This window comes from Colletotrichum karsti (genome assembly GCF_011947395.1).
Source record: "Colletotrichum karsti strain CkLH20 chromosome Unknown Scaffold14, whole genome shotgun sequence".
NCBI classification, from domain to species: Eukaryota; Fungi; Ascomycota; class Sordariomycetes; order Glomerellales; family Glomerellaceae; genus Colletotrichum; species Colletotrichum karsti.
Genome location: NW_024065914.1, coordinates 95916 through 116405, shown reverse-complemented (window position 1 = coordinate 116405; position 20490 = coordinate 95916). Strand labels below are relative to the sequence as shown.

At 54.6% G+C, this 20490-nt stretch overlaps 6 protein-coding genes across 6 annotated transcripts; 4 read left to right on the top strand and 2 right to left on the bottom strand.

Moving 5' to 3' along the window:
• Positions 1-1564: 1564 nt before the first annotated feature.
• Positions 1565-2564, top strand: CkaCkLH20_05005 (uncharacterized protein; the record flags this gene model as incomplete). The annotated part of the gene is made up of 2 exons (XM_038887724.1): positions 1565-2151; positions 2213-2564. 2 exons carry the CDS (start codon positions 1565-1567, stop codon positions 2562-2564), a joined length of 939 nt encoding a protein of 312 aa, XP_038746766.1.
• A 341-nt stretch (positions 2565-2905) lies between these two features.
• On the bottom strand, positions 2906-4731 carry CkaCkLH20_05004 (uncharacterized protein; the record flags this gene model as incomplete). The annotated part of the gene is made up of 4 exons (XM_038887723.1): positions 2906-3833; positions 3889-4016; positions 4074-4459; positions 4623-4731. 4 exons carry the CDS (start codon positions 4729-4731, stop codon positions 2906-2908), a joined length of 1551 nt encoding a protein of 516 aa, XP_038746765.1.
• Positions 4732-8013: 3282 nt separating this feature from the next.
• On the top strand, positions 8014-8663 carry CkaCkLH20_05003 (E3 ubiquitin ligase complex SCF subunit scon-3; the record flags this gene model as incomplete). Its single annotated transcript, XM_038887722.1, has 3 exons — positions 8014-8083; positions 8163-8431; positions 8487-8663. 3 exons carry the CDS (start codon positions 8014-8016, stop codon positions 8661-8663), a joined length of 516 nt encoding a protein of 171 aa, XP_038746764.1.
• Positions 8664-11086: 2423 nt separating this feature from the next.
• CkaCkLH20_05002 (ADP-ribosylation factor-like protein 1) lies at positions 11087-11959 on the top strand (the record flags this gene model as incomplete). Its single annotated transcript, XM_038887721.1, has 5 exons — positions 11087-11161; positions 11267-11305; positions 11385-11468; positions 11537-11860; positions 11915-11959. The coding sequence occupies 5 exons, from the start codon at positions 11087-11089 to the stop codon at positions 11957-11959; spliced, it is 567 nt and encodes a 188-aa protein (XP_038746763.1).
• Positions 11960-12731: 772 nt separating this feature from the next.
• On the bottom strand, positions 12732-13436 carry CkaCkLH20_05001 (uncharacterized protein; the record flags this gene model as incomplete). Its single annotated transcript, XM_038887720.1, has 1 exon — positions 12732-13436. The coding sequence occupies one exon, from the start codon at positions 13434-13436 to the stop codon at positions 12732-12734; it is 705 nt and encodes a 234-aa protein (XP_038746762.1).
• Positions 13437-17021: 3585 nt separating this feature from the next.
• Positions 17022-18851, top strand: CkaCkLH20_05000 (peroxisomal catalase; the record flags this gene model as incomplete). Its single annotated transcript, XM_038887719.1, has 6 exons — positions 17022-17249; positions 17305-17538; positions 17591-17647; positions 17752-18408; positions 18463-18770; positions 18824-18851. The coding sequence occupies 6 exons, from the start codon at positions 17022-17024 to the stop codon at positions 18849-18851; spliced, it is 1512 nt and encodes a 503-aa protein (XP_038746761.1).
• Between the last annotated feature and the right edge of the window lie 1639 nt (positions 18852-20490).

Sequence of the window (20490 nt, the reverse complement as noted above, 5' to 3'; positions counted from 1 at the left end):
GAGGTTTGCGAGACCCTGGGTTCTCGCGCCATGAACAGAACCAAATCACATGGTTCGTTACTTTGTACATCGTCCGTCCCTGACTGAGGGTTGGTCCACCACGATATAACTCTCTCTGGATCCCACATGGCCAGCCAACAGCACAGCACAAAAGCGTCCATCAAAAGCGCATCCCCCCTTCTCTGGAATAGCGGCACATGCTGACTTGCATCTTGTGGCACGCCACCGTCAAGTCAAGCTTTCTCCCAGAATCTCATTGGTTTGTGTGCAGGTCCCCCCTTGCAGCCTGCCGTCTGCCAATGGATTCTCCGCAGACGGGACTTTTTCTTCAACTCATCACCGCCTGCTCGCTAAAACGCAGCTGAGAGGGCGCCGCTGGTGCCAGTGGTATCCACCGCCATCGCGACGCTGACATCCGATCTAATTTTGGGGGCACTGCTGCACTGCATCTCACGTCTTCAAAGAGGGGGTTGGGGGGGAGGTTTCCTAGGAGAAGAACGGAATGGTTTTGCTTCTGAACCCTGGAAATGAGTTGGTTCGATTTCCTCGTGGTAAAACAACCAATCTAACTGCCGTGGCGTTCCGGGCTGCCGCGATGCCGTGTGTGTCATCTTACTTGGAGCCGTTTCCCTAATCCCTATGACTGGGGCTGACGGTCCGCGTGGGATGAAGCCTAGGTAGGTAGTTTAGGGGATCTGCTGGGCAAGGCGGGCAGAGGTAAAATGAGTGGCGGACAGAGACAGCTTATTGTCAAAATGTCCCGGGTCTGTAGAACTTGATACGGAGCACTGAACAAAATACTTTGTCGATCTCTCGAAGGGTGGATGTCGCCCGAGGTTCCAGAACAAGTCAGCTGAGATACGAGAGGACCAAAACCAAAGGAACATGCCCGTCTGCGGCGCATCACCTCCCATTACTTGATTTTCGAGCGGTTTTCTGATATGAGTTGACTGTTACTAGCCCCATGCTTTGAAAAGACCCGGACCTCTGTTTTTCCTGGTTCTCTTCCTCTTCCTCTAGCTTATTAGTGGTGGTGCTGTGCTGTGTAGAAAGTCTTCAGTCTCACTCTGACACTCTCCTCCCCCCGTCATCTTTTTCTGGAGCCAAGCTATCCCCGAATGAGGCGTCAACACCCCGGACGGTCTGACAACCAACCCGTCCGTATTAACAGAACTAGCCTCGCTCTCTTTTCTGCTCCCTGAACTTGTTTCGCTTCTGCTCTGTTCTTATTTTTCTTCTGCCCATACCTCATTTCGACCGCCATGCAGGTCCTCATAAGCTCCGTCCCCCTGTCGCCCAAAACTCCTTCGCGCACCGTCTAGTCCCCTTTTCTTCCCCGCTCACCGGATTTTAAGCGCCTCGAGCCCACCGCGGAGGAGGTTCCTTATCTACCTACATCTGTCGGCAATCTGGTTTCTGGTTTCTGGTTTCTAGACAGCTTGGCGTTTCCTGTCTGTACCTATCTGCCGGAACCTGAAGGAAACGGGTTTCCCGGGGCGGATATTGAAAGGAGGAGGGTTTTCTAGAACTCGAGAGGGAAAAAAGAGAGAAACGGAAATCAAAGATGGAGGATAACCTCAAGTTCCGCCCCTCGGTGAAGGAAAAGGTCCTGGGTATATTCAAAGCCAAGGAGGAACCGAAGAGGCCACACCTGGAACCGCATCAGTACGAGTCCGGGCTCGAGGTCGTCCACCCGCTCCCGTGGAACCCCAACGACGTCCCGCTGCCCGAGGTCTCGCCGTACCCTCACCTCGACGCCAGGACGCTGTCGACGCCGCAGGTCGCCGACGACCCGGCGTCGTGGCACCACTACCACCTGAAGAAGAACCCGGGCCTCGAGGTCGCCGCCGCCGGCCCGACGTCGTCGTCGTCCGTCATGAGCCCCGGCGGGTACAGCAGCACGCTGTACGGGGGCAGCCAGGACGGGACGCAGCAGCTGCACCCGGCGGGGTATCACCGGCCGACGACGTCCGAGTCCAAGTCGGTCGACGGGTTCGGGATGGGGCCGAGGGTGTGCGGGATGCGGCGCAAGGTGTTTTACATCGTGATGGCGGTCGCCATCATCTTCGTCGTCGCGGCGATCGCCATCGGTCTCGGGGCCGGCTTGGCGTTCGGGCGGAAGCCGGCCGGGGACAAGTCGAGCGGGTCAGGGTTCGTTCCGCCCCCTCTCCGGTTTCTTGTCACTGTGTGCATGTATGCTGACAACTTCCAGGAGTCTCCCGTCAGGAGTTGAATCAACAAAGACGGCCAACATCTCGTGCCCGGCTTCTGACAATTCGACCTTCTCGGCGCAGGCGGAGCCGGACCGCCTGTTCCGCTTGATATGCGGCCACGACTACAACAGCGAAGACGGCGCCATCGATCTGACGTCGGAGAACGCGACGACCATGGCGAATTGCATCGATCGCTGTGCCAACCGGACGGAGTGCGTCGGGGCCGGCTGGGGTGATTACTACGGGAACCACGTGTGTTGGATGAAGAGCCGCCTAGGGAAACCCAACGTCTCTGGGAACTGGCTCTTCGCCGTCGATCTCAACGGTACCGATGCTTCAAAATTACCGTGAGACGGGCTGGAGGCCGAGCTCGAAAACACGAGGCTTGATGCATACATATGGTGACCCCCTACGTACATCGAATACGTTTGGTGGGTTGACGGCGCATAACGTTTACAAGGCGCCTACTGCACTGCGCTATGGAAAAGAAGTGTTTCTACGTCTTGACGATGCTGGGCGGTGAAAAAGAGACCGGCGTCTTATGTACGCGGCATGGAGAAGGAGTTATCGGCGTTTTCGGGATACGATGTTCGTGATCTAGGGGCATGTGTGATACCACTTCCATTCGAGCGTTCGTAAAATGTCATCAAACGTTAAATTATTCATTCGCTGTCTTTTTGTGCGTTCCCTCCTCATTTGCAACTCTTCGTGACGCGCCACGCGACGAGGCCGCGCCTCCCAATTACTCGCGTGAGTGTATTCCACACACCATCGTTGCCAAAGTCGAGGTCGTCGAGGTTCAGATGTTGCCTGTACCGCCATACCTCGCGGAAACGGAGGCCCTTAAGGCCCTTGTTGGGAAGGAAAGGGTCGATCCACGTTGCCGATGCCGGTGCAATCAGATAGGTGCCGTTCTTCTCCTTCAGATACTCTGAGTTACGTCTGTCTGCTGGTATGTCGCATGTTGCGAGCTTGTCCAATTCCTCGAGCAACTTTTCGCCTTTCATACCCATCACATCGCGGGTAGTAAGAACTTCGTTCTTGCCATTAAGAAGCCAGATGGGTGGTGTGTAAGTCTTCCACCACACGGCCTGGGTTGCGTCCGGTTGTTTGCTTAAAAATACCTGGCCAGGCACAATTCCGCCTTGGTGGTAGATGCCCATGAGGATGCCAAAGAAGAAGTTGAAGCCTATCCAAACAGCTATCCATACCCGAAGAACACTGCGGTTCTTGGGGAGGTTGACCGACGAGAGAATCAGCGGCACTGTTGGTAGCAGGAATCGGGCCTCCTGATGCTGGAAGATAGACAGCACAAAGACGCCAGAGATGGCCGAGTACAGCCGCAAAGAGATGTGCGGCTGGGTGAACAGCAGTAGAGCAGCTGGCCCGATCAGCATGGGGATGTTGACCAACAGGTGTTGGTACCAGGGGTGCAGTCCATGCTGAGCCAGGTTATCGGGATCGATGTTGTACTTGAGGTTGTTGAGTGGCGTGATGACGGGGCGGGAAATTAGGTCTGCCCATTTGATGGGCTCAGGAATATAGAATGCCGTATCCAGGGTAATGGCAACGAGGGCAGTCGTAAGTGCAGCCAACACCATGACGGTGAGTGACAGGGGTCTGAAAAGTTGTAAGTGCCTGATCTCATATTGAGGGTGTGACTGACGCTTCATACCTATTGAGAAAATGGGGTATCAAGCGAAGGCCCGGAATCAACAAAAAAGCCGGGAAAGTAATCCTATTGAATAATCCAAAGACGGCAACGATTCCGAGTATCGTAGAAGCAAGAAGTGATGATTGTTGCTATCAAGGATATTAGCATTTCGGTTGCAAACAGAATCCTGCTCGAGGGTTCGTTACCGGGCTCTCGACAATGCGCTGGATCAATACCAGGCACCATGCGACGACCAAACATTCTACCGAGTTCGAGAAGGTGTGTGTTTGGTAGGTCCAGGTCACATACGAGGATGCGACCAGAAGCACAGCAACGCGACGGTGTCGCGGGGAGCTAATGAGCTCGTGGATGGCCCAGTCCTCGAGGACGAAGCTGGTGAGGAACATCAGGACGCGCAGGGCCCAAAACACAGCGATTGGAGGGATCTCTCCGTCTTGGCCGTTGCCAATCCATAGCCAACGCAGCAGTAGCATCGGCAAACCGTAAACGGGCCATAACGGGAAAACGCTTCGTATAGGGTGCTCGTTTGTGAATTCCCATGTGTGTCGGACTGGGTAGCTGAAGATTTGGCCTGCGCCACGGCGTTAGCTCAGGTACTCGGGAGCGAAAACGAGCGCGAAAGTCAATGCGAGGGAGCTCCACGGAAGCTCTGGGAAGCTCCAAGGGGCAGGGCAAAGCTGTGCGCGCCCGACGCAAACGATGCGAAAGGAATGAGGAACCGGATAGCAACATACCTGCGATGACCTCCGGGCCTTGGAAGTTCTCATCCGGGTGCAGGTAGCTGGGCGACAGCGCAAACCACAACCGTACCAGGACGAGGAACAGGTATGTCCGCCGCCACATGGCTCTCAGTGCTCTGAATTATTTGTTCTTGGTCGAAGCTGCGCGCAGCTGAAGCATCGGTTTGTAGTCGCAGAACCAGATTTGCAAGGCGTGCCAGATGATTAACCTGGGCAGGGTCGAATGTTCGGTTGGGTGTTCAAGGAGTGGTCGCAAAGTCGCATTATCGAGGGGGAGGGGGCATGTAATGAACAAGTATGCGACTGTTCGCCCTGCGCAAGTAGAGGCCGCGAGAAGGAGCAAGAAGTAGGTAGGTAGGGTTGGACAAACACAATCAAGAAGGGAAGATTACGGCAAACTCAAGGTGAGGCCGGTGAGGAGGGAAGAGAGGAAAGAAAAAGAAGAAACGAGTAGCGCAAGGCACAACAAGTAGGGTGATGGTCAGGATATTTTGGATTTGGCGCGCCGCTCTGAGTGCAGTTCAGGCTCAGACTCAGGCGCACGGAGGCACGGAGGGGACTCCTAAGGGCAAGGTTCGGACGGGACGGGATGACTGATAGGTCGGACCTTGCCAGGATTGTGATTTTGTTCTATTGCAAGGTATCCGCAATGTCTGATTAAGGTGGGAGGCACTCTTAGGCACATGGCCTTTGCTGCTGGTGTTTGGTGGTGCTTCTCGAATCACCGGAGCCAGGTGAGAGGAAGGTCTGGTGAGCTCGGGTCTAGAGCCTAGAGTAAGTGGGTGTCGAGGTCGAGGATTATCATTTTCGAGCAGGGAACCTAGGGGAAGGCGCGATGCGTGTCCTCTGTCCAGGCTGGCAGTTGGCTGGCCGCTGCCCTGCTTCTGCTTGGTGAATGCTTATTCCACGGCAGCTGGCAGGGGTAGCCAGCCCATTTGTCCCGTTCCACGCAGCGTGACGCGACGGTGGTGTTTGTTGGCAAAAACCGAGACTTTTTGCAGGTGTGCCCTCCTCAGAGCCCGCTTCAACGGCCCTTGCAACAATGCAGAACCCTGCTGCTATCACAGAATCGGTAAGGCAGAATGTCAGTGGCTCCGTTTTGTGGCTCCTTTCCTCTTCCCCGGTGTTCCAGTCCACTCGTTCTCGAACTTCTCCCTCCTTTCCCAACGTCTGGGACCCCTTTCCCTTGCTAAGGTAGACCAAGACCAGGACCAACCACAGAAGTCCAACTCAGTCAGCAGGTTTCTCGGACGATGCCCATCTCGTTGTCATTATGCATCACGGCTTGCCCCTCATCTCCTCGGGAAACGGCTTTGTTTCTTGGTGCTCGTTCGCCCCTCGAATAACATACAACAGAGGCGAACCAGCTTCGAGTCCCTTTCCACGAAGTGACATAACATACATAGTTGAATTAATTAATCGTAAGGCTCTAGGGTGGGATTTCGACGGGTCCTCGGGCCTCGTCTTTGTCCGCTGTGTCGCAGAGCATTTATATCACGGACATAGGGGCGCAGCCTATGTCCGCCGGCGTTTTCCCATGGAGTTGAATGCTTCCCAGTGTGCCCCAGGAAAAGAGGCTTGAACGAATTATCCATTGCAATGCGAAAACCTATCTTTTGTGTCCACATTGAAGTACGTATTGTGGTCAACAGGCTATTTGCGCACCTACTTGCGGCTTGCGAGAGGCTGCAGCTCGCTCTCGCGTTCGCCTCTTATCTCTCACCATTCTTCCTAGTATACATTGCAGGCAACGATCACATCGTCACTGGAGCATACGATTGTTGTAGGTCGGTAATACTTGAACTTCGTGTCGACAGGACCTAACCGCGCTCGGGTGATGCGGTGAGGCTTGCATTCACAGCCCTGAATATAGCACCAAAGATGCTATGAGCTGAGATTCAACTCATCTCCCAGGAGTCAGACCACCCGTTGATGCGTCTTGGACATGGACTGCACGACGCTTTTGGTGGAGGCGGAGCATTCGTCACGGCGCGACGGAGAAATAGCGGAAACAGCTTCGGAGATGCTACCGAGCGCTCCGCTCCGCGCGCGTACGCGCAAGGCCGTTTCTCCGATACCCATCGCCGAAACCGCCCGGTGTAGGTCCGCAGGTCCGGAGACGTACGGAAAATTTAAGGTGCTGGATGAAATTGTGTTTTGGTGGTGCGATGCCAGGATTCTTTTGGTTTCCAGCGACTTCTAGAACTATGCCGTCCTCTTCCCATGATGAAGGTTTACTAAGAATAAACCAAGCCTCAGTCCGAAGCGAAACTAAGTTGGGACGACAACTTCAATTCTCTGGTCTGATTGCACCTCGGTACCCAGGTAGGTAGGTTCCTTATGACTGACGACTTTATTGTTGGTTGGTGGTTCAGGTGACCTTTGAGAACCTTGGATCAACAAGGCACCAACAGACACGCCAACAAAGGTACAAATAGATTTACCGTAGGTAGCATTGTATCCGATTTTGGTTCCCAGCATAGCACTTTCCCAAAGAAAGCAGGAGTTTGGCTCCGTTTGAGGGAGTCCCAGGCAGTAAACTGCAGTTTACCGTAATAATTGTTGATACAGAGGTGGGCTCAGAATGAGCATCGAGCCTTCCTTCTAGTCCGGGTTGATTGTATCTGCCTGACAATCCCTGCTGCAAATGGACTGAGATGAGAAAAACAGACAAACGCTGTCCGGATCTAAAAGGGTACCTGCCTTGAGCCGCCGTGGTATAGCGGGCCCTTGGATGAGTCTTTGCCGTCCGCGTCCACGTCCTTTGAGGCCTCAGCAGGTCCAGCTGCAGCGGTGATGGAAGAAAGTTTCCCGCACCAAAGGGACCATTCACCTGCACCTGCACCTGCACTCGACATGGCTGGTCTCTAGGCAGCGGACCCACATATCCATCTCGTCCAGCCAATCTGATGGGCTCTTTCCTTGACTTCTTCCAAAGGCAGCCACGCGCCTGTGTGCCTCTGCCCCTTCCTTTCTCCACAAGGTTGGCCATCCATGGGCAGTGTCTGCTGCCTCTGCCTTGCCCGCCCGCTCCCAAAACTATCTGAGCCAACGTCAGACTGTGATTCAAAAGCCATCTTCATCCACCACCAACCGCCGCACCTTGGGAGCAGCATTAAACTTCTCAATCACGGTTTTATTTTGCGCGATACCTCTCCTTTCTCCAGATACCGCAAATCACTAAGCCGGACCTGCACCTACCTTAGGTATATATCTCGACCGACCCCTCACTTCGGCTTTCGTCTTCTGTCTTCCCATCCATCAACTCAACATCTCGCCCCACCGCATCTACCACTCCACGTCGCGCATTCTGTTGCTGCCAACCACATTCCAACTAACAATCCCAAGATCTTTGCAAACGCACAAGTCGAATCAATCAATCAAAATGTCTGCCTCCGACAAGAAGGACTCCAAGATCTGGGTGCAGTCCAACGACAACATCACCATCCCAGTTGGTACGTCACATCGTCCTTTCTCTCTCTGGAAGGTCCCGCCTTCTTCCGTCGTCGCACTCTGCTAACTGTCTGCGCCTAGATCGTTCGGTCGCGGAGCGCTCTATGCTCCTCAAGAACATGCTCGAGGACGTTGGCGACGAAGCCATCAGCCAGACGAACCCCATCCCCATTCCCAACGTCAACGAGGCCGTTCTTCGCAAGGTCATCGAGTGGTGCGAGCATCACCGCCTCGATCCCGTCCAGGCTCAGGACGAGGAGAACGACGCCCGCAAGAAGACTACCGAGATCGAAGAGTGGGACCAGAAGTTCATGCAGGTCGACCAGGAGATGCTCTTCGAGATCATCCTCGTACGTTTCCCTTCCCTGATACTCCATCTGGATCTCTGCTGACTCATTTTCCCAGGCCTCCAACTACCTCGACATCAAGCCCCTTCTTGACGTCGGTTGCAAGACTGTCGCCAACATGATCAAGGGCAAGTCTCCGGAGGAGATCCGCAAGACGTTCAACATCACCAACGACTTCACGCCCGAGGAGGAGGAGCAGATCCGCCGCGAGAACGAGTGGGCCGAGGACCGTTAAGAGATTGATAACTCCAGTGGCGGGACAGCCTGAGATGGCCATCTCCAACCCGCTATTTACGTGTTATGCATCATTTTTCGGCGTTTGATTCACTTTTCGAGACAGCCGCCAAAGGCACCTGGAGAGTCATGGGTTACTTGGGACCAGGTTTGTTTGTCCCACCAGGAGATAGCAGTAAGGTGGTCGAACATCGAGCAGCGGAGTCGCTGCCATTTAGGTTTGCTTAGGAAAACGGTTAAAGGCAGACCGCCTATTCAGTCATACCCACAGAAATTCTCTCACATGCCACATTGACTTGCTTTGTTGTTTGTGAGGTCATACCGTCTGAACTCGACCTCTGGAGGATGCTTCTGCCGCTTGGACACCTCACATCACCATCGCGTCTCCGGATACCAGGATCAAGGAGAATACGAGCCTCTCAGCCTCCGCGAGTATAGAATGAGGCCCCTTGGCAGGCCGCTTAAGTGAAAAAGCACAAAATAGGTAATGAGGGAGGCCTCGTCTTCCAGCTACGGAGAGGCGTCCGTTCTTTGGCCTCAAAGACCTTTTATGGCCCTGGACGGCTTGTCGTCTTGTACTTCTAGAAGTGCGAGCAAGATGCCCTCACCTGCCTCTGTTTTACTGCCCGTAGTACCTTAGCCATCAGAGGTCGTTCTACTAGTCACCTTGGATCGAAGGTATCCCACATCACCAAAATCACCACAGCTGATATGAACCGGAAAAGTGTGGAACCCCATGTCTTCATTCAGAGGCATCAATGATTTTGCATTCCTTTCCCTATGACCGTAACATGCAATACGTAGAGTCTAGCCGGAGCCGGGCATCCAGGTTATTCCTCCCATTTTTCTCCATCCTGAGACTCCCACGATCGGACTCGTGCCAGTGGTATTTGAGTCCGTAAAAACCCCTCCCAGAAAATTCCAAGTCGAGCGCAGTGTCGTCGGTCGGCGGTACCATCGAGATGAGACACAGGTAGGGTGGGTTCGAGAGAGAAGGTGCGAGGTGTTTAGATGCCGAGGCGGGTCTTACGCCAGTGGCGTCTCTTCGCGTTGTAGCTATCACGAACGGGTTAGCAAATCGGTTCCTCGGTCCGCGGGATCGTGTTGTATGCGCGCCTCCCCTATCTGTTCCCAGATCATTGCGATGATTCCAAGAGCAAACGGAGCTGCGGCAGAGGAGGTGTCGTACCGAATGGTGTTACCGGTGCGAAGGCGAATCCATTGGGGAATGGGGCGGTTCTGCTTCTGCGCCTTGGCGAGCTTCTGCTTCGTGCGGAAAGACTTGTGGCTCTGTGGTGATTTCAAAGGTCAGCAAGATTGCTTCGGGGTCTGACGTTTCTGTCGTTGCTCCCTCTTCCCCCGATCGTGATGATATTGCCCCTCCTCGAATTCCGTTCGACGCAGGGCGCGAACCCGCGCGAAGCACGCGCTCAGTTTCTTCCGGGAAAATCGGTCGGCGGCAGTATCATCATCGTCGTGAGGTCAGGGAAAGGGCGTCATCACATACCGGCATTTTGACGGCTGTTGATCAACGTAGTCGAGTCCTTTGGGTGCAGTTGGTTCTCCGATGGGTTGATGGGTGTCGAGAAATCAGAAATTCTTTGTGCACGACGCCTGTAGGTTTACCGAGCCCGCAATTGCCCTGATTGGCGGGGTGGGCAAGAGGTGGGGGCCGGTCACGCTTTTTCCACTGCAGGACAGGGAGGGAGTCACTCGCCTCAGCTCCACCACTGGCCAGGCGGGTGCACCGCCCCAGAATTTCTCAGGTTGCGGCTGCCACGGGCTGATTAGATAAGGCTGTTAGTGACGCCTTCGTTCCTGCCTCAGGCTCGCTTCCGAAAGCTACGCCGCCAAATCCGCTTATGTGATAATCCCTGAAATGCCGATAGGCTCGAGCGGCCGACGATCCCAGAAGTGGCAGGCCCGCGGACCCGTTTGAACGCTAGATTTCCCATCCATGCAGGGCATGTCTTAAAAACTGTCAATTAGGGGGTCATTCCGTACCTTTAGGGGGCCATCGAGATTCTTTTGCAACGGTTCTTTGTCCATCAGCTGGAATTTACAAAGAAAAAAAACCCGAGGAGGCCTTCTCTTTTTCTCTCTAACGAATACGACGAAACGAACGAATCACCGATCTTTGAAACGCCCAATACAACGAGAGTTGCCTGAGTGTCCTTTCGAGCCGTCTATGCCATTCTCCTAAGTCGCTTTGTACATAACCCGGACGGCGGTCTTGCATCTGTCATTGTAACTTGGGCGGCCCCTGGATAGAAACAAGCCACCTTTGTGTTGCTTGTCACCTTTAACCTTTCCTCGTCCCGAGGCCAACCGCGCAGGAGTACTCTGTACAGTCGCAGCGAACGCATCCACCCGCAAACCAACACCCAACAACACCGAGCAAACACACCACAACTCTTCTCCAAGATGGGCGCGAGCATGTCATGGCTGTCCGGCCTCCTGTGGTCGAAGAAGGAGATCCGGATATTGATCCTGGGCTTGGTATGCAGATGCACCCGCGCCGCTGCCGCCGCAACCCCCCTGGAGTCAGCGACCTCCGAAACGCAGAGATGCAAGGCTGACAAACCACAATGTTGGCGATTTTAGGATAACGCAGGCAAGACGACACTTTTGTACAGGCTGAAGGTGAGTTGGTCCAGCAGACCGCAAGCGTGCGCGGCGCATGGAGACGTTCAGTTCGGGACTGACATTTTGTTTATGGTAGATTGGCGAGGTTGTCACCACGATCCCGACGATAGGATTCAACGTCGAGTCCGTCACATATAAGAACCTCAATTTCAACGTCTGGGTATGCGAGAACCCCTGCCTCCGTACATCCTCCGCAGCTCGAGACTGACACCACGCGCGCGTCCATAGGATCTAGGCGGTCAGACCAGCATCCGGCCGTACTGGCGGTGTTACTACGCCAACACGGCCGCTGTCATCTTCGTCGTCGACTCGACCGATATCGAACGTCTGCAGACCGCCGCAGAAGAGCTGGGCGCCATGCTGAACGAGGAGGAACTCAAGGATGCCTCCCTCCTCGTCTTCGCCAACAAGCAGGACCAGCCCGGTGCCAAGGGTGCGGGTGAGATCTCGGAGGCGCTGCGACTAGGCGAGCTGCGCGACCGGAACTGGAGCATCATGGCTTGTTCCGCAGTCGACGGCAGCGGTGTGACTGAGGGCATGGACTGGCTGGTCGTACGTTATTCTGCCCCGCGTTGAGGCGCAAGGCGAGCTATCACTATGTGCGAGAAGACGCTAACATCCTCCCAGCAAACCGTGAACCAGGAGTCATAAGAGAACCGGTCTTCCGTCCTTGGACTCTGTGCAGCAAGTCCTCCGGTCTCGATATATAACGCACCTCACGATTTATAATACAAACGCCCCTCGTTTGGGTAGGATCTGCGCATTGGGGTGTGTTGATTGGCGTCTGTTGTTTTGCGAAGAACAGGTGCGCAAGGTACTACCTCCGCACTGGTCCGTCTCGGCGTACTGGAGGTTCTTCTTTATGAAGGACACGAGCGAAAGGTGTGACTGCTCAAGGAGGCTCATTCAGTTCCACTCTTACTCGCCAGGCGTCCTAGAAGGACAGGATCGGATTGCGCAGACACATTTCGCGGGGCGATCAGAGGGCCGTAGGAGAGGAGAAGAACTCAAGTCGAGTTACTGTCTTTTTATCAGTTATACGTTTCTAATGCCAGCACGGGCACGTCGTACCGCGTCCCCGGTTCTGTTCGACGGATGTTTTGAGGTTGCAGAGCGGCTCATGTGCTTGTGGCGCAGGTCACTGAGCATTTCTTGCTTGTGATTTTTGGAACTGGGTTTTCCCTCGTCCTGACTGTGGTGTCCCCTCCTCATGAACCGTGGTCTGACTCATTATTGGAAGTCAAGTCGATGCTCACTTGGAAAGGATAATCTTCAATAGCATCGAGTCGCCATCATTGGACCCCGAAATAGTTCAACGACATCGTATGTGAAAACGAGACAATTGAAAACACTTTGAAAGCTGTGAACTACGACTGAATGACTAACTGCCCACATAACAACACCATAACCAACACATCCCCATTCAGGCCAGCCCACCCGCCAACAGCAACCCCAAAACCCCCACCATCGTAACGACAACCCAAGACCGGGCTCTCACAACCAGCCCCGAGCCGCCAACCTCGTTCGTAACGGACGTCAGCGCAGGGGGGCAACCCCCGAACAAATCGGAACTAGACCCCGTGACATCTTCCGCCGCCGCTGCCACGGCCACCGATCCCGCCCCGAAGAAGCAAGTATCGCGGGTGGACAGCACTCCCGGGGACGAGGACTCGGCGACGACCTGCGTCGAGCCGGGCCTCTCGGCGTTCTTGGTCGTTGTCCTGGGCGGGTCGAAGTGGTCGGAGACGGTGAAGGTCGGGTTGAAGCCCGGCTCGCCGGGTCGTGGGTACCGAGACGTCCTCGCGGGCGGCGGCGAAGACGTCGTGGTAGTGGCGGCGGCGGGCGGCCTGTAGCACCCGAACCGGGGGGCGCCGCCGCAGGTGTCCTCTTCGGGACAGGACCAGGGCTCGTCGCGGTTGATGTCGAAGCAGCACTGGTCGTGGTCGTCGATGCAGCCCCAGAAGCAGCGTTTCTGGCCCTTGTCGCAGAAGTCGGCGGCGAGGGGTTGGGATTCTTGGTTTCGAGGGAGGAGGGGGTGGACGGTTCCTCCTGGCGAGGGTGATGATGATGATGATGATGCCGTCGCCGAGACGGCGACGCTGAGGAGGATGATTGCGGTTTTGAGCATCGTTGTGACGAGTTTTGGTTTCTCAGGGGCTAAGAGGCATAGATATGATACCAGGTGGTAGGCTACTCAAGACATGAAGCTGACGAGCTGTGTGTGAGAGTTTAGGGGATGAGGAAGCTTTCCAGATATTTGTGGCTGGCTGAGCGGCCTGGATTTCGTTCATGACTGCCCACTACATCTCCGATTCACTCATCTTTCTCACTCATCCACACTTGTACGCACAGTGATGGGCTGCTGTTTGCTCACAAACGCCATCGTTATCACATATACAACACGCGCACACATGTCGAAGCCGGGTCGGATGCGGGTGTGACGTTTCCTCTCTCCGGCGCGGAGAGTTTACGTTTGCCACGTTTGCCCCTTTGCTGCTTGTCCACCCTCGTGTCGAACCAAGCTTGTGAGATGTTTTCTCGGGAAGATCGAACCTGCGAGGGAGGTATTGTTGGGTGTAGAAGCGGGCGGTTTCTGAGTGTAGCATCACTGAGATCAGATTTGGCTTGAAGGTGGACAAGCTAAGACTGGGGAAAGAAATGGTCGATGGGCTTGATTTGATTTCTATGCTTGGCCACCGCTGGGTAGCTATTCGACTCGATCGTACGGTTCGTAGCTCACGGCGCTCTTTGTGGGACAAAACTGTTCATTGGTTTCTCCATCCAATAGGGGAGTTTCTATGAGGGTTTGTTTTCGGAATGCAAAGACCACCTATCATCGGCTACTTGCAGAGTGAATGGTTTGGCACGAGATTTTCAACTGAGCCAACTGCGGCTTCAAATTGACGCTGATACCATGGTCTCATGAACTTGAACAGACGTTGGTTGAAAGACGAGCGTCCATTCAACAAGCGATCCCTGAAAGAATCGAGGGAAACCACAAAGTAGTTCACTAGTCCTATTCATGGCGCCTCGGGTCAACGGTGGAGCGCCATCGTAGCTGAAGCACGATCTATCAACCGAGTCGGAATCTCGACGGACAATCCACGATGATCCTCGTGGCGCGCCATCTCACTCGAGGAGCCTCTCGCAACACAACGTCCGAGAACGTTTTTGTTCGTAAATCCCCGCCCGGCATGTTTTCTTGTCTTCCGTGATCCGTGTTTGCGGCGGACGAGATGGCAGGTACGGCTGCGTTCGAAAGAACATCCGGCTCCCCGGCGTGACACCTAATGTCTTGTTCCTGCTTCGATAAGTGATCGTGTCGCCCTCGTGCTTCGTGGGGGGCCGGGAAGTGCTGGCCTCTAGAAGTTTGACTGCACCTCGTGACGAAGATGCTGAGATTTGCGATGTTCACAACAGGCATTTCGCTTTCGACCTAGGCTACGTCCAGTTGAGCCAAGTGCAACTTATTGCGGATTTGACATTGTAGGTATACTCGAATGACCTAAACTCTGATGACTATCCCATGTTCAGATCTCAAGTCGACCTGCTGTGTAATTTATGGCAGGACGGCTTCTATGGGAAGCAATCGAAGCTTTACTTCACTGATCAACGGTTAGCGTAGCGGGTGATCAGCCATTTGACTTCCGAGCTAATCCTGGTCAATTCTGGGCCGTTCGGCTTCCTTTGAGTGGCATCTTCGGAATGACGGTTTGCTCTACCCCGGTTCAGTCAATTCAATTCCGAGAGTCTTTTCTGGAGTTTCCCGACCACTGCGGCGGAGTGCCCCGGAACAAGCCAGCTGTCCAGCTACAAATATCGGGATCTCCCGAGACAGGAGGTATTAGTTCACTCGGGTGCGAACTGTTGCATCTTAATTTTCGAATTCACATAGGACTTGACAACCGCTGCTTTGTTCGAAAATTTGAACTTTGAAAGCCGGCAACCTCCGGGATATCGCCGAGATGCGAGTTGAAATCTCGGCGGTCTCGGCGCAGAGAGCTCAGGCGCGTTCTTACCGGCGTCGGAAAGCCAGCCGGGGGGCAACGGAATGGCAACCGAAAGCCGATCATGTGAGGACGCGAGACCATCCCCGGCGACTGAATGAACAAAAAAAAAATTGGTAGAAACATTAGCACGCGCCCATTCTTTTATGAACAGCCCGGACATGTCGCGATTTCGGCGATATGTGCCGTTTCTCGCTCCACACGCAGAGGACAAGGAAGGTCGTCCCGATAGGACACGTCCCGGCGAGGCCTGCCTTGCTGGCCAATGATGTCATGTCCTCTCTCTCACATTTCCCGATTCGGGTAAAAGACACGATGCGAGTTGCTGCCATGTCTAGCCCAGCTGGGAGAAAGTCATCCCGGTGAGGTTTTCGACAAGACAGCCTCCCGCTGTAGGATTTAGGTTGTGGCAATAGAGCTTCGGAGTTTGCTCATCTGGAACGCAGTGGTTCATCCAAAGGCCGACGGTGTCTGGATGTCATCTGCAGTCTGGAACTAAGCAGGCTCATCCTCGCCTGCCGAGCCGATTGGCGCGCTGCTTGACTTGCAACGTTTTGTCCTCTCCGGACGTCTCGCCGGAGATTTTGCACAGATGGAGGGCTAGCTCAGCCGTCGAGGCACATATAAGTGGCCTGATGTGTCTGTAGAACATAGGCCGGTCGCCCACCGGTAGCACGCCGAGCCGGCGCATCCATGTTGGTTTGTCCTCCCTCTCAGCGAGTTTTCTCCGCATCGCTCAAGGCTGGAACCTCTCGAACCCGACGACGAAGACGGTCGGTTGCGACGCAGAAACATCTCCCCCGCAACATCTGGGGAGGTCAGCAAGCCCGGGACATGACTGATGTACCCGGCAGGAAGCAACTTGGCGGAAGTGGTTGTGGGACCATGCCGTTGTCGGAGGAGCCAGCAGGCGTGTGTGAGCCGAGGATGAGCGCATGTCTTGTCTGACAAGCGTGTATCTGCTGGCTCCGGCCGGAGTCTGCTCTGTTTAAATGGCGTAGCCCAACGGGTTCTGTTGCTAAAGATGCGGCTAACCGTGTTGAAGAGTAAAACTAGTGAAGACTGGTAGATGAACCGAGGTTTCTAAAACTGGAAAAATGAAAAGCAATCGGCTATCAAGGCCGTCCGTCTTGCTTCTGAATCGTCTTCACAACCGTCAACACAACTCAGAGAAAGCAGGGGTGGAGCTACAAGGGGTTGGAATGGAGCTTCCTGTGGACCTCAACACCCCAAGCTTGCATTTATGTGACATACCATTGGCCGTGGCGCGCCGGAGCTTCTCAAATCTGATGCCATCCCTGCCGGTCGACGCACGTCGTGCCCTGGCTTTTGCTTCGTAACTTGAGCGCCCTGACTGGGAGAAAGTGCCCCCCAAAGCCGAAAGAAATGGGGAGAGGCAGAGAAACTGGAGCAGGAAGGGGAGGGGTCGAGGTGTGAAAGAGGATCCATCGTAGCAGTAGCAGCTCGATGATTGCCCGGGGTTGCAGTTCTTTTTCTCTGCGCAGAGTCTTTGGGGTATTTATCTTTCCCCTTCCCTCCATTGGACCCCTGGAGACCCTCTCCGATCTTCTTTTGATCTGAATTGCCAATTGCCGCTTCTGTGTCTTGATATCCGACTTGGACTCAAGTGTAACCCTCCGACCCCGATACTCCAATACCCGAACCTCCAAGCAGTCTCAACCTCGATCCGAGAGACAACCGTCACAATGGGGTCCGACGAGAAGCCTCCTTCCACCTACCGCTACAACGAGAAGCCGACTTACACCACATCCAATGGCGCTCCGGTCAGCAGTGTGAAGCAGTGGCAGCGCCCTGGTCCCAGCGGACCTCTTCTGCTCCAGGACTTCCATCTGATTGATTTGCTCGCTCACTTCGACCGCGAGCGTATTCCTGAGCGCGTTGTACACGCCAAGGGTGCGGGTGCTTATGGCGAGGTACGGGAACAAAGGCGACTTCGTGTTGGACATGGATGCTGATGCGCGTGAACAGTTCGAGGTTACCCACGACATTAGCGACATCACTTCAATCAACATGCTCAGCGAAGTCGGAAAGAAGACCAAGACTCTTGTTCGTTTCTCGACCGTCGGTGGCGAGAAGGGTTCTGCCGATTCTGCGCGTGACCCGCGAGGTTTCGCCCTGAAGTTCTACACTGAGGAGGGCAACTGGGATTGGGTTTACAACAACACGCCCATCTTCTTCATTCGCGACCCCAGTCTTTTCCCGGTAATTGCGACCGTCGAATAGGTGTTTCTAAATCTGACTTGACTGTCTCTAGGTCTTTATCCACACTCAGAAGCGCCACCCGCAGACTAACCTCAAAGATGCGACTATGGTAAGTCTCAACACCACACCGTGTATCACAACTTCGCTAACCCGACCAGATGGTAAGCAATCGATTCCGGACTTGAAGTGACGTCAAATTAAGTCGAATTCTAGTGGGACTACTGGGTAAACAACCAGGAGTGCATTCATCAACTGATGCATTTGTTCTCTGATCGCGGAACTCCTTACTCATACCGCCACATGAACGGTTACTCCGGCCACACGCACAAGTGGACCAAGCCCGACGGCTCCTTCGTTTACGTTCAGATTCACCTCAAGACCGACCAAGGAAACAAGACTTTCACCAACGAGGAGGCTGGCAAGCTGGCCTCCGAGAACCCCGACTGGCACACCCAGGACCTGTTCGAGTCCATCCAGAAGGGCAAATACCCCAGCTGGACGGTCTACGTTCAGACCCTGACCCCTGAGCAGGCCGAGAAGTTCAAGTGGAACATCTTTGACCTCACCAAGGTCTGGCCTCAGAGCGAGGTGCCCCTGAGGCCCTTCGGCAAGCTCACCCTCAACAAGAACCCCGAGAACTACTTCGCCGAGATCGAACAGGCCGCCTTTTCGCCCTCTCACTTGGTTCCTGGTGTCGAGCCCTCTGCCGACCCCGTTCTGCAGTCCCGTCTGTTCTCATACCCCGATACCCACCGTCACCGCCTCGGTGTGAACTACCAGCAGATTCCCGCCAACAAGCCCCTCAACGCTTTCAACCCCTTCCAGAGGGACGGCGCCATGCAGGTCGATGGTAACTACGGCGCGAACCCTGTAAGTTGTTGATGCGAATGGCTCAGAACTTCAAGCAAGCTGACATGTCCCCAGAACTACCCCTCTACTTTCCGCCCCCTGAACTACAAGGCCGTCAAGGCCTCCAACCCCCACGAGCAGTGGGCTGGCAAGGTCGTCGAAGACCTCTTCGGCCCCGTCACCGAGCAGGACTACGAGCAGGCCAACGGTCTCTGGAAGGTCCTGGGCCGCCAGGAGGGCCAGCAGGCCAACTTCATCAAGAACGTTTCCGGCGCTCTGGCCGGAGCCGTCCCCGAGGTCCGCGCCAAGGCCTACGAGATGTTCTCCAGGGTCAACACCGAGCTTGGCGGTGCCATCATGAAGGAGACCGAGAAGATTGCTAAGTGAGTTAATGTGTATTGGTGAGGCTTGAATCGGCACTAACAAACAATTTCAGGCCCGAGGAGCCTCGCGCGAAGTTGTGAGATGCTACGATATCCGAAGACGATGTTTCGCAAAACCGAGGAAGACGTGATAGACTTAGACGAAAGTTCTGGGGCTGTAGTCGTGCGCACGCATGACAGGATAGACGCTGTGTACTACCAGAGCCTCTGCGCCGGGGTTCAGATGAGCAAGAGGTAGAAAGGTGATAAGCGCACCAGCTTAAGTAACATCGCGAAGGCGGTGCAAAACAGCTCGAAATACCCAAATACATTTATTTCTATATTTTTATACAAGATCTCGACAGCATGAACCCATGCTTAGGTATATGTAAAAGTTGCGCCTCCCAATCCGTCCGTAAACATCATAACACCATATCGAACCGCCCGCTTTCGCATGTCCGCCGGATGGTCGTTTCGTATTCGTCGACCTCGGCGGGACTTGATGATGATCCTCTCCTATGAATTCTAGCCGAACATGATGAGCGTCGAGTGCCCTTTCCCGGGAGTATAGGACTAGCAGCAACAGCAGCAACAGTCGCATAGCTCAAAACAGCAGAGACCAGCGCAGATGCCGCAGCAGATGGCCTTCAGAAATTCTGTTAGCTATTTTGTTTTCACGACGGTGAGTCTCGAGCATCAGCTTCCCCAAAGCTCCCTCACACGACTTGAAGACGTCGATGTGTAATCTTCAAAGACGACAAGAGTGGGCAAGACGTGCGAGAAGTTGGGAGAAGGGAGTGGTCGTAGATGGATCCGTATCGAATACGGATGGGGCCGGGGGGTTGTTCCACTTACTCCGCCGTCACCTTTACCACCTCGAAGGTGAGTAGGCTGTTCTACCATCATAGGTTCCATCGGGCGCTGAATGGAAAGAGTCAGCTCGAATGTTCTTCAGATCCTCTCGATGAAAATGATATGAGACATTGTGAAATGACGAAAGCACGAGAGGCCTTCTGCTAGAACGGGGTTGGTGATGGGCACTCACGGGTTGCTCGGAGCTGATTCTCGGGTCAATGACAACGGCCGGCGCAGGCTCCATCGGCATCTGCCTGTACTCGATCGAACCCGACATTTTGAAATTCCGGAATTACGGATTATTCAAATGCCTGGAGACTGTTTGTCCTTCGCGGGTGAAATTCTGATCGAGGTTCGCTGCCGTATCGAGTCGGCTAGGAAGAGGAGCTGGGCTCTCAAACTATGAAACGAGGGTGACGATGATGCGAGCGATGGGTTGGGAGGAAGACGGCGAGAGCTCGGGGCCAGGCACAAGAAAGAAAAAATCCAGGTACACGAAAGGTTCTCAGATCACGTAGTAGCGCGGAACACGAGGACGTGCGGGAGATCCTTTTTTAATAGGTACGCAGCGAGCAAGGGAAAAAAAAGATTCGATGGAAGAGTCCAGAGAACAACGACGAACGGGTTTGAGAACCGCGGACCGCGCGCGGGTCCGGGGGTGTCCCCCGGTTTCTGGCATGGGAAGAGCGGCACCGATCGAGAAAGAGATGGGAGAAAAGCCCCAGCCAGCCACAGAGCCAGAGCTGAGAAGCATATTGAACAGTGGGCCTGAATGCGAGCCAAACGAGCCGTGGTACGACGACATGCCGTGCAGAATACGCGGACCTTTCAACAAGGAAAGGCTGCAAGGGTGAACGAGGCTTGGATCAGGCGGCACTTTCGGTGT